Consider the following 18,471-nt stretch of genomic DNA (forward strand, 5'->3'; position numbering starts at 1 on the left):
ACTCAGCCTCGTGGACATTACAGTATCTTAAGTTGGTATTTGAAGACTCTTGTGCTGTGAAATATTTCTTATCTGTGATTCTTGGCAGTCTTGTACAGTTTTGGCAAGGTTTGTGCTTATCAAAGTTAATTAATTTGCAGCAGCCTTTTAACCGGGGATTCGTAAGACTCATTAAAAGGTTTCTGTTCCTTTTGGTTATTGTTTGTCTTATTGGAAAAGGGTTTGGGTCAGAACAATGTGTGGAGTGTAAAGGATGTGTGTTTGTGTTTATTTTCATGGTCATGATGTGCACTGAAGATGGTGTTTGATTTCGTTGTGCTAGGTGCAATGACAATAAAATAAACTAACTAAAGTAAACTAACTTAGAATGGAAAAAGATTTTCTATTCCAAATATTTTGGACCAAACCATTTTCTAATACCTACTATCCCATGAAAAGCTGGTGCAACAGGTTCCCAGAATTTTTGCACTCCTGAAGTTAACTCACATTTAAGATCTACGGATTTTGTGTCAAGAGATACAATTTTAACAGTTGTTTTTAAGTGCCATTCACTGCAATCTCATAAACAGATATTAGGGGTAATGAGCAAGTGCTATGTTCTACCATGTGCTACTTGCTGAGTGACCTTATTCCTTGTTTCTCACACCATGAGAAATCTAGGGCACATCTGACCTGAGCAGCAGCAGCATCTAAATTATTCCAGAAAGAAAATGATTCTTTTTTTTCATTCAGACTTCCTTTACATGTTAGAATGACCCACATGAGATATGGAAAAATTCAGAAAATCCAAAAGGGGGCAAATATTTTTTTCACTGTACAGTTGACTGAAAATTAAAGGGTGGCGAAGAGATAAATATTAAAGAGAGATGCACATTGTTACTCTTTGACCCTCCTGTAATATATTAGTTATTTTTGCTTGTTACCCACTATGTTTAAATATTAATTTGGTGTGAAACCTCACCTATTCTGAAAATAAATGATTGATTCACAATGAATAAATGTATTTGTACTAGGGAAATATTGTGACTCAGCAACTCAGCTCTAAACCTTAGCAACTGCCAAATTCCAGCATTATCATCTTCTTTATTGCCCCTAGTCCTTTATAATAAGATACTGAAGAAGGCTAGTTTCAATATAGTGCATGAGGAGCCTGGACAAGCATTTCTCCCTCTTCAAAATGCAGGAGGACCATTTAAGGGAATCTGATATTTTAACCTCTGCATTTCCAACAACACAATCAACTTGGAATTTTTCACACTGTTCTGAAAATGCCACCATCTGCAAAGGGACATCCTGCTTAAAGCCGACAGATGATTTCAACAAAGTTTTGAGTGTAATCTTAAGTACCGTCCTAACAGTTATGCTGGCATTGGTGATGTTCTCCATGGGCTGCAATGTGGAACTGAAGAAATTTTTAGGACACATAAGAAGGCCTTGGGGTATCATCGTTGGTATCCTTTGCCAGTTTGGAATCATGCCTCTCTTGGGTTTTACCCTGGCATTTGCTTTTAATGTGCTTCCAATTCAAGCTGTTGCAGTGATCATCATGGGATGTTGTCCAGGTGGAACATCTTCTAACATTTTAGCTTACTGGTTGGATGGTGACATGGACCTGAGGTAAGAGTGATTTACTTTTGTTAGAGTTTAAATTTGTATCACCTTTTTTAAAAATAAACTTTAAAACTTTGTGCATGTTTATTTGTGAGAGAACCCACTGAAATCAATAGAAGTTATAATTTAACAAACATAATGCAGTGTATCTCTTAATAAAACTTTGTACTTAAAAATATTGCCCTGCACCTTCCACCTTATTAGAAAACACTCTTAACAGAATGGCTTGAACACAACTGCATTTGCACTTTAAATCTTGGCAGAAGTGCATCTTGACGTATTTATCTGCTACCATCAATCTCTTCAAAATAAATATAGAAAGAGAGAGAGGACACCAAATCAAAGTGTTCAGGTGCTTTCATTGGGAATAGCAGAAATACAGTGAATTCCAACTGGAGAAAATGAATTTCTCTGTCCTCAGTATAAAATACAGAGCAATGAATTAGATTAAAGTGAAAAATAAGTGTAAGTAGGGCAAAGTTGGAAGCGTAAAAGAGAAGTTTTCAAGTCAGATTTGCTGATCATTGAGACCACCAGCCATAAGAAAGAAGTGGCAAAAAAAAAGGGGGTAAGTAGAAATTGAAGGGTGGAAGAATTCCAAAATTCAGAGAAGGAACAATTTTGGGTATTCTTTGAAAGTGTTAGGCACCATTAAATTTGGGGAGAATAAAACAAAACAAAAGCACCACTGGAACAAAGAGGAGAAAGAAGATCAAGAGAATAAAAGATTTATATATTTCAGTTCTAGTTTTTACATATTTTGATCAACGGTTTTGAAAAGTTGGCAGGTACTTTCCTGAATTTGATGCATGACTCATTCTGGGTTGTGGCCTTTTTGTTTCTTCATTTTTCTTTTAGTCATTAAGATAGCTAGCTAGGACGTGAAAGGTAACAGAATTACTCTTATTACACAGATGAAAGGAATGCAGTCCAAAGTCAGATCCTGCTTGCTGCTATCAATATATGTATGTGATCTGATTCAGCGCAATGGTGGATATATTCAGAATCTTAAACCAGCCCAAGCACAAGTAAAACTTGGCAGAATATAACATCTGATTTTTTTTTCCTCACCAGTGCCAAACTATTAAATTGCTTTTGAAAGCTCAGCTCAGAGGAGCCAGTTCAGAAATATATATTCGTTCCATTCTATTCACAGGGGACCTGCAATATTTATCAGATTGCATGTGTGTAAGGTTCTATATTGGGATGCATATGGATTGGCATATGGAAAATGCCTGCAAGAACAGACTGGCTAATAGAGTATTCTTCTCTGCATTAAATCACAGGAATTTTGCACTACGCATGTTGCTATTGACAACAATATTATGTTCCAAAATAAACTGAGAATAGATATTGTGAGGGGTCCTTGATGCTCTCTGAACTTGGTTGTTTTCTTGCACACATTTCATTACCCAAGCTATGTAACATCATCAGTGTTAGTGCTAATAGGTATTATTTTAAAATGCAAACATTTTTGAATTTTTAAAAGGCTATCATCCATAAATGCTAACCATACTTATATATTAATCATGTCCCACTTTGTTTTTGATAGAAGCAATTGGGATTTTGTCTAGATGCTCTTAAAACAGTTTTCTGTACTTAATTAGCTAAATTAAACTAATACCCACACAAATAGGTTTGCTGCTTTCAATGAATTATTGTCCATATTTATTTAGCTATAAAGCCTATTGTACTCGCTGGGATTTATTTCCAAGTAAGTTTAAGACTGAGTCAAGGGTTACATACAGTAAATAAGTAATATTTCCCATAGTAACAAATTCCTGGCTTAACTGTTTAACAGAATCAGAATCAGAATCAAATTTGTGTCTAAATTTTTCATTCCCTCCCAAATTGCAATTAATTATTGTTTGTGATCCCTAATGGAACAAACCAAAGAGTAATAGAAGCTGTTTATTTTTAGTCCCTCTTCTCCATTAATATTATAAATACAATTATTGGGATATTATACTACAATGAGCAAAATGAGCTTTATTAATGCAATTCTTATATTTGAAAATAAATAAGTAGGGTTCAGCAAGGCTTATTTACATACAAATTCAACTTGTCGATACTATCTTAGGTATGTATATTCAGGCATGATTTCCATTATTTTCCAATAAATGGGTAATCTTTAAGCTTCAGCTCATGATTTCTCAATTTTTAATTTATTTCCATTGTCATTATCCTTGGAGTCCCTGTTTCTATATTTAACTTCCTATATTTAAGAATCCTTCCAGACTATCAATTCCTAACCCTAATACTTAAAATATTTTTTGACATTCAACAGTTCATTTGTCTTTTCTCATTATCAAATGTTGTCTTTGTGCATTCTCTCTCTCTCTCTCTCCTTCTCTCTCCCTCTCTCTCTCTCTCAGGTTAGGGTTAGTGCAACAGGCAAGGTTTCAAACTCTTTCTAAAGTCCAACAGGAGCCAACTGAACATCACAGGAAAAAAAATCACTTGAGGATTTCCTTACGATATGCCTGTTACTTTTACAAAACTGCTATTTGTAGGCATTATATTATTTACAGGTGGTCCTTGAGTTATGGCTGTAATGGAGCCTGCCCATTATGGTTGTAAATTGTAAAACTACTAAATTTTACTTCTTCTTTTTTTTGGCAGTCATTAAGTAAACACTGCATTTACATCTCCTATGAATACCACAGTCGCCACAGTTGTTAAGCGATTTCTGTGGATGTTAAGCCAACCTATTGTTCATTGTGGTGCAGTTTTCCCTCAAAGTGCCACTTTTCAGCAAAACCATCATAAAACATGATCAGTGACTGTGAGATGCTGCAAATGGATGTGAATGTGTGTTCTGACCCAACTCTGGTTCCAAGAGAGCAAACACAAGACAAAGGCAGCAGCACAACCTTTTAATGTTTCATCTATGAATTCTGTTTCTTCACAGATAAAAGGCTGCTTCCAACTAATTAGCTCCGACAAGAAAGAGCCTTGCCAAGTTTTTGCAAGGCTGCCAAAAAACAATAGATAAGAAATAGATTACAACACAAGAATCTTCAAATACCAACTGTAATGTCCACGAGGCTGAGTTTCAAAACGTCTTTGCTTCCTACAAAGAATGTTTGCTTCACAGCTGGCTTTTATCTTCTTGAAGAAGGGGCCATTACCTTGCAGCCTTACTCCTGAGTTGCCCGTGCTGTTGTAGCTGCTCTTTCCTGAAAGCAATCCTGTGCGCACGCGCATTTAGCACAGGCTCCTCAAGAACCTCCTCATCGCTGCTGCCAGCCCCCACAATCTCTGAAGGCAGGGTCCTGGCCACTCATCTGAGTCCTCACCCTCCTCAGCTGTCCACACCTGCTGCCAGCTAACCACAACTATGTGGTTCTATTGCCAAAATTCCAAAGTGTGGTCATCAGACTTGTGGGGGAGGGCACAGCTAACTGTCGGGGCTTCAGAGTCAAATCATTGCCCTCCTTTTTCAAGTAGGTCATAACTTGAACCATTGCTAAGTGACTAGTAAGTCAAGGACTACCTGTATTGATGACAAGGCAAAAATCATTCTTACAGTTATATCTGGAACAGAGAAATAAGTACATGTTTGTGAGATACCACAATTTAGCATCCATAAAATATTAGAAGCTAACATGATAACAACAGTAACGATGACTGGTTCTTTTTCAGCATCAGTATGACAACATGTTCAACCCTGCTGGCCATGGGAATGATGCCACTTTGTATCTTTGTCTACACCAGGATTTGGACAGATTTCGACTCCATTTACATCCCCTATGACAGCATTGGTAAGCTCTTTTCCTCTCACAACCATTCCAAGATCCATTTTTTACAACTGAAGTCTGCAATAGAAAATCACTCATAACTTCCATGGTTTTATACTTGGGGTTAATTAGTCTGAAGCTTTAGGACTTATCTCAAAACAGATGCTTGGCATCTTTTTACACAACTGACAGGATCAGGGATGGCATAAAGCTGAGACTAACTCCCCACAGTAAGACACTTGGTTGCCAGAGAGAGACACATGATGCATTTTCAACAGTGACATATAAGCCCAGTTGGGAGTTGAAATAACTAATATTGTTCATGCCTCCTTGTCAGTGCAAATCTATGATATTGTAATTATACTTACAATTGTTGACAAGGATTAACATCGTAAAATTAAGGCATATTAAAAAATATGGATGTTAGGGAAAGACTGAAGGCGAAAGGAGAAGGGGACGACAGAGGATGAGATGGTTAGATAGTGTCATCCATGCAATGAGCATGAGTTTGGGCAAACTCCAGAAGACAAGGGAAGACAAGGAGGCCTGCCGGGCTATGATCCATGGGGTTGTGAAGAATCAGACATGACTTAGTAATTGAACAACAAAAATACCCTCTGAAAGTGATGGCACAAACATCTTTGTAAAATGTGTCTTGATGATGTTCATCCATTGTGTTTGAAGAGACCTTGACATCTAATGGGTTGTGGGCTGTCCACAGTATGGACAGGTGTCTGCAGGTGGCTGGTAAGACCTATATGGGCACAGAATGTTCTGCCATATGTCAGGCACCATTGTTGTGTCTTACTTACACATCAAAATGTGTCTTACTTTCAAATGAAATATAAGACTTATGGTGTCCTCCCTTTAAAAGAATGTTAAGATTTGACTGCACCAAGATAAGTTCAGACAGCAAATTCTGCAGTTTAAACTGCTCTATTATTTTGTGTTAACTGGAGAAACATGGAAATGCCTGTGTTCCAAGTACCTTCTCGAAGACCATGCAAACCCAATCAATTAAAAAGAACAGAAAAACCAAAAAGTGAACAATGATGATAATTTAATGCATACATTTCTACTGTTATAATGGACATAACTGTATTGCATTACATGAGTAAATTGTGGAAAATGCCTGTTATGAGATGATGGTCCAATTGGTAACCAAAGGAATTGTGCAGTAATGACTGCAATGACAAGATCCTCAGACCACCTCAATTTTTTAGTAATACAAAATCCAAATAAACTACCAACACATTCGGAACTATTAATAGGAATCCCTAATCTTTTGGTTTACCCATTCATAAAAAAACAAGTTTGGAAAACATAATCACTTATAAAACAAACATTTTTCAGAATGCTACAGTACTTGTGATCTTCTTTATCCCTATTCTCACAAAATACATACATATATATACAGTATATTTCTGCCACTTATAGTTTTTGTATCAATTATGAAGTTAGTGTCCATGTTTCACCAGCATATGTTAGAACAGGTAGCACATACTGATCAAAAACTTTTCTCTTCAAACATAGGGGGAAGTTGTTCTTGAAAACCACACTTAGTAGGCTGATTACCTGCCAACCACATTTAACACACCATTCAATTTCCTTTATTGTATCATCTTCCTTTGAGATCCATTGGCCAAGGTATATGTACTGGTCTACTAGGTCTAGTTCTTCTCCACATATAAAAAATGAATGGGCTGGTCACATAGCAAGAAGAACTGATGGCAGGTGAACTAAAGCAATCATAGAATGGATCCCACTTGATAAAAAGTGTCCACAAAAGAGACCTAAAACAAGATGGGTTGACAACATCAACAAGTATTGTGGGCACAATTGGAAAAAGCTCAGGAAAGCTCAGGTTGGAAACATGTGGAACAGGCCTCCATCCTGCAGTGGATAGACAATAGCTAAAATGATGAATGATGATATATACATACATATGTACTTACAGTACATACATGCATACATACATACATACATATATACGTTTGTTTGCTATTTTTCAAGGTTGGTGGCTAATCAAAACCTTGGTCTGCAGGTACTCATCATTAGTAGACAACAGAGATTTTTGAAAATTCAAATAAGCAATATTGCACTGTGCATATAGTATAACATTTCTGACATTGACTGGCAGTCTCTCCATTCACTCTAGTTTTGGAGATGGTAGAATTTTAACTTTTTGTCTGCAGTTGTCACCTAATTCTGCCCAAATAGCAAAATGACCTCAATTATAAGGTTAAATCACAACTTAGTTTTAAAACTCATATTCCTGTTGTCTGGAAATTGGCCAAGGATTTATGCCTCCTGCTAAATATAAAAACTACAGCATTTGTGAGTTTGCTATGTTTGTCCACAGAAGACATGAAACTTCATTTCTCAAATCTCACTTTGGATTCAAGCCACAACCCAAATCAAACAGTCTCTGATATTGTTTAAATTTAATTAAGTGCTGTTTCTAAATCACTAATGTGGGCACAAACTAATTTTTGGAGTCAGTATGCAATCCTAATAAAAGCCAAGAAAAAGGGAAATAAAAAGAAAAGGCTGAGAACAAAGAAGTTCAAAGAAAATCTGACAGATAAGAATGTATATAAAATGGCTTTGTGGGAGAGGAAAGTTAAGACTGGCCAAGAGAAAGGTAGAACAAAGGAGGATGAAAGTAGTCAATGAACTAAAAAGCTAGAAACTAAGAAAACTCTTGAGATAAAGCTATGAAAATGAGATAAAGAAGAAACAATAAGAAAATTATAAGAGTATGTAGTCTTTTTTAAAAAATGTCTTGCTATGAGCTTAGAATAAAACAACTCACCAGAGGCTTCAAGTGTATTATGTTTTGATGGTACAAAATATTTTTGAATAATTCCCCCAAGTGAGCAATGGGAACTTGAAACAAGTCCATTATTGTTTCATTTTAACTATGTCCATATAAGTAGTCCACATTAAGTGTTACCTACATTCAATCTCCATTTTAAAACGATATTTAAAACATCTTCATGACAAATAACTTTTAAGCACACATTTTTCAACATTATTCAAGCAAATAAATTTAATAAATAATAAATAAATAAGCCAGACCTGCAAAAAGATGTAGAGCTCAACAAAGAAGCAGCTTCCCAGCAAAGAAGTAACAATAAATTCATTGCAACATATGTCATGAATGACATAACACTTGTATGGCTACTACCATGAAACATTACTTCTAATGCACATTCACTGTTCAATTTTCTCTATTTATTAAGATAAGTTTGTCTCAATAAACAAAGAAAGCAAAATAATTTCTCATTTGGTCCCCTGAAAGCTCAACAGAATAGTAAATCTATTTGTGATGGATGTGCACAGTATTCTCTTTTTAGTTTAGAACCTGCCTAAGAAAGAATAAAACAAAAATAACAGCATTTATTTTACAACACATAAACTTTCAATAATGATGAATAAAAACAGTACAACTTAGGCATTAAGCAATCAACAGTCAACTTGTGACTCTCTCCCCAACGCAGCAGTCCAAAATAGTTCTCAGGCTCTAAACATGTGCTTATACCTGCCATTCCTCAATTCCATCCACCTCCTCTCTTCAACTAGCTGTAGCTAATAGCTGAAGAACTGGAATTTATGCCTACTGTTGTATTGATTAATACACTCTAATTCCCCAGAACTTGGAGAAATAGAAATAAGCACCCTCTGAACAACATGAAATAAAAGAAATTATTTTATCACAAGCATGGAATACAAATCCAGGACAAATTCTAGAGTATTTTGTTTCACTCTGAAGACATTCAAAATAGTCATTTTAAGCTCAGAATCTTTGAAGCTCAAACTCTTTTCCTTTTCCCAATCAAACCACAGGAAATCCAAAGGATCAAGGAATAAAATGGTTGGTTGGTTGGTTGGTTGGTTGGTTGGTTGGTTGGTTGGTTGGTTGATGTGACCTCAGGTTGGTATTGACTCTTGGCAACCATGTAGATTGAATTTCTCTCTCTGGTTGATACATCCCAACAGGGATACTCATCACTATAATACTTAAGTTCAATTGACTTGTTACTAGTTATCATCTTCTCTATCTTTTTGCTTTTTCCTCATTATCATTATGAATTATGCCCACTAGTGTTGTATACAGAGATATACTGTTATGAAAGAAGCTTTAAGCAAGGAAAGAAAACATTCATGTCCCTGCTGTTAACTTGGCAAGATTTGGAGGAGTGGATTGCCAATGTCTCCTTTCTAGGCTAAAAGAAAATGACAAGTCTAAAGTCACCCAGCTGGCATTGTATCTAAAGTGGGGTTACAAATCACAGCCCCCAGTTTCTATCCTGATAGTTTAAACACCAAAGCAAACAGATTCTCATCTCCTTTTTATGATGGTTTATTTTAATCAGTCCTTAATAACGTACTTATTTCTTTGTCTTCTATTTTCTAAGCTCTAGAGTTTTCTGGAGTATGACTTCTGCCTGGAAGAGATCTACTTTCATAAATACATACAAATATAATACATATGTGCATTTTATTGGGAGGAGAAAAGTATTTATCAGGCAATCCAAGATTTAAAAAAAAATGACAATTGTGTTGAGAATTTAAAATGTTGCTCTGTTTGCAACTCTTTGAGTAGGCATAAGAAACTGTTGACTTAAATTAGAATTGTCTTACTTTTAGGTGAAAATTGGGCACTCTTGTCCTGGAAAAGAATATACAGCAGGTTTGCCTTCTCTAAATTCATGGCTTGATTAATGCAAGTAAGGAATGTCAAGTAGTCCTATTTGGAAACAATGTGTGGTAGTTATTGATAATCCTGACTCTTCCATACTAAAATTAAAGAACAGATGCCTTTGGAGATTACTAAATTGTCAAAATCAATTTTTTTCTGTAAACTTTTGCTGATGCCCAGAGACATTAAGTTATACCTTGGACTGAAAATGTATATATCAGATGATGAGCATTTGAGGGAAAATTAATACCTTAAAAATGAAACCGCAGATAGTGTATACCATATCTGGCATACTTAAAATGTATTTTCTAGAAGTCAATGGTCAGTTTTGGAGGTTTACTTGGTGAAAAACCTCCTTGTTTTTGATCCAGTTTTCAGAGGACGTGGCTTTAATTTACAGATGAACTTTGCACTGCAACGTCTATATTCCATTTTAGAGAGTAACAAATGGCAAACTTTGCCCACTGGAAACTTTCTTTAAAATATCTCCTTGAGATCTGTGTATTTGATACCTCTTATAATTGGAGGATTTTAGGCTTAACTACTTGGAAGGATGGAATTCCCTTCCTGCTACGTCAGCTATTAAGGAATTCTGATATATAACAGCTTGGCCAAAAGTACCTAATTAGAACATGGAACACATGCCTTAGACCCATGATAAAATTACATTATCCAAGAAGTTGAACTGTAAAGATAATTTGCCAAAAATACAGACTATCCAGTCATAATCTGGCATGCTTAACTGCCTGTTGTACTAGAAGATTTACTGTTTTGTACTAAAGGATTCTCTTACAAATAATTATTTGTAAATACACTGTTAAGTGTTTGAAAGTATAAGTAACAATGGATAAATAATTAGAGTGCTGTCTTTCGGAATGTCAGTGGAAGTCCATTTTGTTATATGCATGCCAACAATCATTAATTAAAATTATGTCAATTAGTAACTCCATTAACATAATTAATTAAATTATTGTGTGGTGCTTATTGGATACATACATGTCTTTTAAAGAAGAAATTGATGGATTCATAGAATCATAAAATCAGAGAGCTGGAGGGACCTTGGAGGTTTTCTGTCCAATCTCCTGCCCAAGCCAGGTACTTGATGGAGAAATGATGCTCAAAAATATAACTTTGTATTGTATGGTGCTTCCTTTTATAGAGTTATTTTTTTCATATTAACTTTATTTTATTTTTTTAATTACTTATTGAATATATGCAAGATACATTGGTTTCTGAATGATATACCAATGTTTGGAAGAGTGTGCAGGACCATCGTCAAGAATATTTCCCCCTTTTTATTTGAAAGAAACTTGAAACACAACAGTCTGAAAAACTTATCTTTTTTTTTTCTTTATTTGGACATGCATTTTATGGCTATGAGTCCTGATTTGGAGAATCACTTAGAAAATAACTTAATAATTTATATGATTAATTTCTATTTAGTGAAGTAAACTGACTTGTATCACATGGCATACATAATGTTGATTTTGATAGTGGATAAGAGCTTTGAGATTTATTTATTTTTTCATCCTTTTCTTTTTTTAAAAAAGAGTCCATTTCTTTCAACCTAGGTGCTTTTCCCCCAATTTAACTTGTTTGGTGTTTTTTTCCAGGCATTTCATTGGTTGCGCTTGTCATTCCTGTTTCCTTTGGGATATTTTTTAAGCATCAATGGCCCAGGATAGCTAAAATTATTCTTAAGGTAAGGCTGAACAATTATGAATACTTATTCAGAGAATACTCAAGATATAATTGGGGGCTGATTGTGATCTGAATGTATTATAAGGGATTTTTTTTCTTACCTTGGCTGCCTTCGTAGATTATTTATGTTGTTTTGTCTGTTGTGGCTGTTTTTTATGTGTTGGGTGCCTAGAGCTGCTGCAGCAAAATGGGTGGCCCTATAAATCTAACAAACATACATTCATACACAAACATACTGGAACAATCACTTTTGCTTCCTTGATCAAATTTGAATGCTAGAGAAATAAACAAAATATGTCAGCTTAATTATTTAAGAGATGTGTCTGTCACTCATTTCCCTTAAGGACTATCAGAGACCATATCAAACCCAAAAGTAGAAACTGTAAATTTATTTACTTCCTTTTTTACCTAGAGACAGTCCAAGTCATTCTGATATATGAGACAGAAAATATCACTATGTTACAGAAAATACAGTCATAATTTTAATAAACTGACCTACAGATCAATTATTTTAATAATATTGCCATACTTGGCCAACCTGAGTTTACCCCATAATAGGATTGGTCCTGATTCCACCATATAGGGTGGAAGATTTCAAGACTACAATTTGTGCTGGTAATATATTAAATATGCATTCTCTCTCTTTCCCTCAGATTGGTTCTATAAGTGGCGGTATTCTCATAGTGATCATAGCTGTAGTTGGAGGAATATTATACCAAAGTTCCTGGACAATTACACCTGAACTTTGGATTATTGGGACTATCTTTCCAGCTGCTGGTTATTCTCTAGGCTTTTTCTTGGCTCGCATAGCTGGCCAATCCTGGCACAGGTAAAAATTTGTTCCACAACTAATACTATAATCCTATCTAACATAAACCATATCATCTATCTTTTTTAAACAATTGAAAATTAATTAACCAGAGAGTTATAGGCTTCCTTTATTCTGTTTACAGTCCCTTGTCATTCTCTATTTCCCTTTTCTATAAAACTGATATTCCCAAACTATAAAATAACCATGTTTTGGCAATCTTTCTGGTTTGAAAAAAAATAACCATCCTTCCTTTACACAAATATCGTACAACTCTACTTGAGTCACAATGTTCAAGCAATTTAAATGAGCTTATACTGAAACTTTTGTTGCATCATAAATTCATAATTTTCAGTAAGAAAGAGATATGGGAGCTAATCTACTTCACTGTATCTACAATTTATCATTAATGCTTGTGTAGTTCAATAAATGCATAAAATTTTCATAATGTAGCCTTAGTCTAGGGAAGGAAGTTCCCTCAGAACATCTCATATCCTTTCCTGTTACCAAGAAAGGAGAATATTTGTAGCTCAAACTTGAAATGAATGGTCCAAGTCTATGAACTTGGCTGTTTTCTTGCATACATTTCATTACCCACAGTAGATAACATCATCAATGCTAATTCCTTGTTGGGACCTGTATTCTTTTGGGGAAAACAATTAGGGCTACATATCGGCAGTGAGTTGGCCTGGAATCTAAAGTAGACTTCATGCAATTATAGACAGGCATGCAGTACATCCGTATACACTCTCTATATCCTGACCCATGAATCACACAGTAGGGCAGAATGTATCATCAGTTCAAGCTCAAGCACAATAAAATAATTATGCTCCAGACCAGACTTTTAGTCAATGAAGTTCAAGGCTAGTAGCTAGTTCAGAGATTTCGTAAGAAAGATATGATCAGATCCTGATAAAAGACAGGATTTTTTTGTCCTTGGGAATGAGCAAGGCTTTGTTTTGTAACAGAAATCAAGCAATTATGCTCTCTGCCAGAAGCTTTGTCCCTGGAAACATCTGACCATCAGCTAAACAGAACTGACTTATCAGAACTAAGTGCAGATATCAAACTACTCAGGAACTGATCATTATTCCCAAACAGATCAAGTTCCTACTAAGGCTCTTTCTCAAGCAATCTGGTTATTATTTCTTTTTCCACCCTTCGTCACCTCTTTTAGATGCCGTACGGTTGCTCTAGAAACAGGAATGCAGAACTCTCAGCTGTGTACAACCATTGTGCAGCTCTCCTTCAGTCAGGAACAACTGGCACTCATGTTTACTTTTCCACTCATCTATTCCATTTTCCAGCTTTCTTTTGCAGCAATAATTCTGGGAGGTAAGCTACCTTGCCTATGACCCATTTGGATCTTTTGTTTTTAAAATCAGGAAATCATTTCAGAGGCTTTAGTATTTAATCATGCAACACAGATGATTCTACTTTCTGTAATTATCTCCCAAACAAAAACAAAAACACACAACTTTTAAGATAATGATCATAACAGACAGCTGTGAAAGTGACTAAATAAATTATCTGGCTTGGTCAATATTAACCACAAAAGTGGACATCAATCTGAAAAAATGTCCTAATTGTTGCCTTGAGGAATGTGGCCAAAATTTCCATTTATCAGACACCAAACCAAACAATGGGATGCAACCTCCCTCAATGTTATGTTGTAAATCAGTGTTTGTCAACCTCAGTAAAATTAAAATGCATGGACTTCAACTCCCAGAACTGCCCAATTAGCATGCTGGCTGGAGACTTCTAGGAGTTGATGTCCACCAGGGGTGGGATTCAAATTTTTTAACAACTGGTTCTGTGGGCGTGGCTTAGGTGGTGGGTGTGGCTTGGTGGTCATGTTATTGGCTGGGCGTGGCCAACTCAATATCACTCACATTGAGGCACTCATCTCCTCGCCTGGCCTCTCATGACTGTGGGGATGCTGCAACAGTTGTAAGTATGAAAAATGGTCATAAGTCACTTTTTTCAGTGCCATTGTAACTTTGAATGGTCACTCCACACAAGCAAAATACCAGAAAAGGAGGGGAAGAAAACTCCAGAGAGGTTCCTGAGAGAGGAAGTCTAGTCCTGCCAAGAATGTAATAAGGGTTAATGGAGAGGCAGTTTCTATAAGCAACACCAGAATGTTTCCTTCCTGCCTTCCTTACAGGATTAGGCCTGTAATTTCTTCTAACAACCAGTTCTCTGAAGTGCTTAGAATGTTGACACCTGCTTCTAGCGAATAGGTGCGAAATGGTAGAATCCCACCCCTGATGTCCACGCCTCTTAAAGGTGTTAAGGTTGAGAAACACTGTTCAAAAAGTGGAGCTCAGAGGCCTTTCTGGAAATACTAATTATACATGAGGATGCTTTGAAGGATGCAAGCTTCTCATTCTTTTCCAATTAAGAGAAACCACAAAATTAAATTTGGTAAGACATATGACCTTGACAAGTATCACAGAATATGTGAGAGAAACACGAGGGCATTTCGAAGTACCACATTCAAGCTAATGATATAATAAAAATCCAAACAATGGAAGTAAAGCATTCAGGAGTATACACAAAATACAGGCAATCACGCTTGTGGCTGTGATGTTATAGTGAAAACTTTGCCTGTTTTTTTATGTGTGTTGTAAATTTAAAACAAATTTTGTTGCACAGTCATAGCTCCCATCTTGACTTTTTTTAATATGAGGACATCCCACCCCAATACCATTTCCAAATAATCCCTTCTCTTTTCTAGAACTCTTATCAGAGATGGAATTCAATCCTCTTTTGCTTTTGGCCACAAAAGCAAAATGTAACTATTTATGTAACTATTGAATATTTTCAAAGTTCCAAAGCAAATGTGACTTTGTCGGTAGTTATTACTTCAGTTCCTAACATGTCAGGCCATTGTCCTTAGTTTACCAGATCTACAAAAGATATTTTGCTGATGGAAAGAGCATTTTGATAGAGAAAAACCAAGGTGAATCGGAGCCAGTGTCAACTTATGCAACAATAAATGGAGGATTTAAGACAGAAGAAGGAAAAGAAGAAAACCACACAACAGTGACGGCAAATGGAAAAGTATAAGAAGTATGGATTTTCTGGAACTGTTGCTTTTAAAAATTCTGCTCCTTAAAGAGAAATATTTTCAAATATTTGGAGTATACTTTTGTACAGAAATCCTTCCCGTTAAATTATTTGTTTACAATTGTGTCCTTTGATCTTTCCTTTCACTTCTCTCTTCTCGGGGAAATAGAAGAAAAGTTATTTTAATTTTCTAAGGGTTTTAATATCTTAGCCAGCAAAACAATGTATATGACAATAAACCATTAAAAAATCTTCTTTAAGTTTGTGATGCATTTTGTGTTGAAGTATATTAATCACAATACAAGTTGCTCAGAAACCAAAGAAGATTATCAAGCAACTATAAATATTTCTTTAAGCTTAAGAAATTGAAAAACATCATTTTATTATTTCGCTGGCCACTGATAGCTTGCAGGTGAACACTTCTAATGATGTCTTACTAAAATGCAAGAAATAATAAAGTCAGCACTCATTACTGCAAGAATGGAAGACCCAGAAGCATATGGTTGAATGGCACTTCCTAGCCGAAGCATGGAAAAGAACAATTTTCCTAACACTAGATGCTATGACTGAATGTAATGTTATTCTCTCTGTATTCTACTGCAAACCCCTCTCTGGACAACATTGCTTAAATGCAGGATTCTAAGCTCTTGGTAGACTTTTCTCCATGGCAAATTGAAAAGAAATGACAATGGCAAAGGCAGAACAAAATACATATTGCCAGTGCATTCTAGACCTTAAAAATAAATGTTGCATCATAGGCTCATATGTGGGAGCTCTATTTATCAACACTCTTAGATAAGTATTCAACACTGAGAAGAATTTGTCCTCTTAAATTGTACTGCTTAGATGTCTCAGAGTAGCCTAATGTATTTAATGCCTTTTGATAATAACATGTTTTTGCTAGATGTAAGACAGAAACCTCCAAAGCTAATTTAATGCTGGGATAAATAGATTTTGGCATTTTTTTTATAATCACACCCACAAAGGCAAAATTAGAGTTAGGATCTAGGTTGCATATCCATGACTGGATGTAGACAATCACTTTATCAACATTAAAGAAGATGTGATGACACAATTGTTGTTGATGTGTTTCTTATACTTCTTTGATTCACAAGAAATTCCATTAAGAAAAAAGCTTGGCACACATGCCTTTTTTAATAAAAGAAAAGAAAGTTAACCAAGGTTTTTTTTATTTATTTTGTCAATTGCTTACAAGATAATAGGTATTAGTAAAAACATAGTTGTGAATACATGGATACATATAAGAAAAATAAAAGAAATGATAGGACAGGGACGGTAGGCACGTTGGTGCGCTTATGCACGCCCCCTACAGACCTCTTAGGAAAGGGGTGAGGTCAATAGTAGACAGTCTAACGTTACAGTTTTTGGGGTTTGGGGAAGAAACTACAGTCGGGTAGAGTATTCCAGACATTGACCACTCTGTTGCTGAAGTCATATTTCCTGCAATCAAGTTTGGTGCGATTAACCTTGAGTTTGTATCTATTGTTTGCTCTTGTGTTGTTATGGTTGAAGCTGAAGAATTCATTGACAGGTAAGTCAGGAATATAAAAGACATGAGTCAGAATATCATTTCAATGTAATCTATGCCAGGCTTAAAGAGCTTATCACCAATAGCTCCATCTCAAAAGTTCGCTATGCGTTCTAGTTCAGGCCTCTGACTAGACTGAAATCCCTCCTATGGCAGTTTGCTGGGCAAGTCAATTGGTTGGGATTGAAAAATGGAGAAAACAACTTGCCCCTCTTATTTTCAACCCTTCCATTGTCGACTATTCCTTTGAGCCGCACCTACCAGCACTTGCATTCTCATGGAGATTTTTATTATCATTATGGTGGGTTGCCTAGTCAGCTAGATATTTAGACTTGATCTGGCTACTCTTTTACCTATTTATGGAGTCCTTCCCAACCACCTGGGATAGGCAGATGTTGTTTGATGGTATTAAAGGTATCATTGTAGGATGTAGGCTGTTCCAAGTAAAGTTACCTTTTGCAATTGAGTGGAGGTGATTTGGTCAATACTGATGGTGTTCAAGTAGTGTTCCAGTTGTTTTGGGATGGTATTCAAGGCATCTATCACTACTGATACTATCTTTACTTTCACTGACCATGGTTATTGTTCTTCTATTTGCAGGTGATATTCTCCAGTTCTTTGCTTCTATTCTGCTAGATATTATAACGTCTACTATGAAAACTTTTTTGTTTTTCTTATTAATAATTGTTAAGTCTGGGATGGCATATATTTATCTGAATTATTATTATTTTGGTGCTTTCAAGTTAGTATTGGTTCCTGGCAGCTGTCTGCAAAGTCCCTGCAGTTTTCTTGACAAGATTCACAAGTAGTTTGCCATTGCCTGCTTCCTAGGGCTGAGAGAGAGTGACTGATCCAAGGTCACCCAGTTGGCTTTATACGGGACTAGAATTCACAGCCTTCCTGGTACCCCAGTTTTTAGACACACCTTACCCATACACCAAACTGACTCTCAAATAAGGTGATTCTAAAAGCAAATCCTAATAGAAAAAAAAAACCACTGGTTTACAGAGAGTGGCAGCAGGTGTCTGGAGTTTTGGAGAAAGGTTGTATCTATGCAAAATGTTCTCCTTCCCTAAAGGGTATAATCAAATGTGTTTCTACTAGCATTGACAGAGAAGGCCTAAAAGTCAATGTGGCAGAATCAGCTTAATTTATTTTGAAGTAACTGCAATGATACTTATTCATATATTCAAATATATATTTATATTAGGCTATGGGGCAGGGTGCAGCTGCTCCATTCCATTTTTGTTCTACTTATCTACTGTTATACTACCAGGCATTTCAC

General features: G+C 35.8%; 1 protein-coding gene across 1 annotated transcript; it reads left to right on the forward strand.

Moving 5' to 3' along the window:
- The first annotated feature begins 1,177 nt into the window (after positions 1-1,177).
- SLC10A2 (solute carrier family 10 member 2) lies at positions 1,178-15,864 on the forward strand. The gene is made up of 6 exons (XM_026668866.2): positions 1,178-1,617; positions 5,257-5,375; positions 11,670-11,758; positions 12,411-12,586; positions 13,743-13,900; positions 15,468-15,864. Exons 1-6 carry the CDS (start codon positions 1,178-1,180, stop codon positions 15,635-15,637), a joined length of 1,152 nt encoding a protein of 383 aa, XP_026524651.1. The 3' UTR covers positions 15,638-15,864.
- The last annotated feature ends 2,607 nt before the right edge of the window (positions 15,865-18,471 follow it).

Source organism: Notechis scutatus, chromosome 5, assembly GCF_049901735.1.
Source record: "Notechis scutatus isolate UNSWTSFEM ecotype Mainland chromosome 5, rNotScu1.2, whole genome shotgun sequence".
NCBI classification, from domain to species: domain Eukaryota; kingdom Metazoa; phylum Chordata; class Lepidosauria; order Squamata; family Elapidae; genus Notechis; species Notechis scutatus.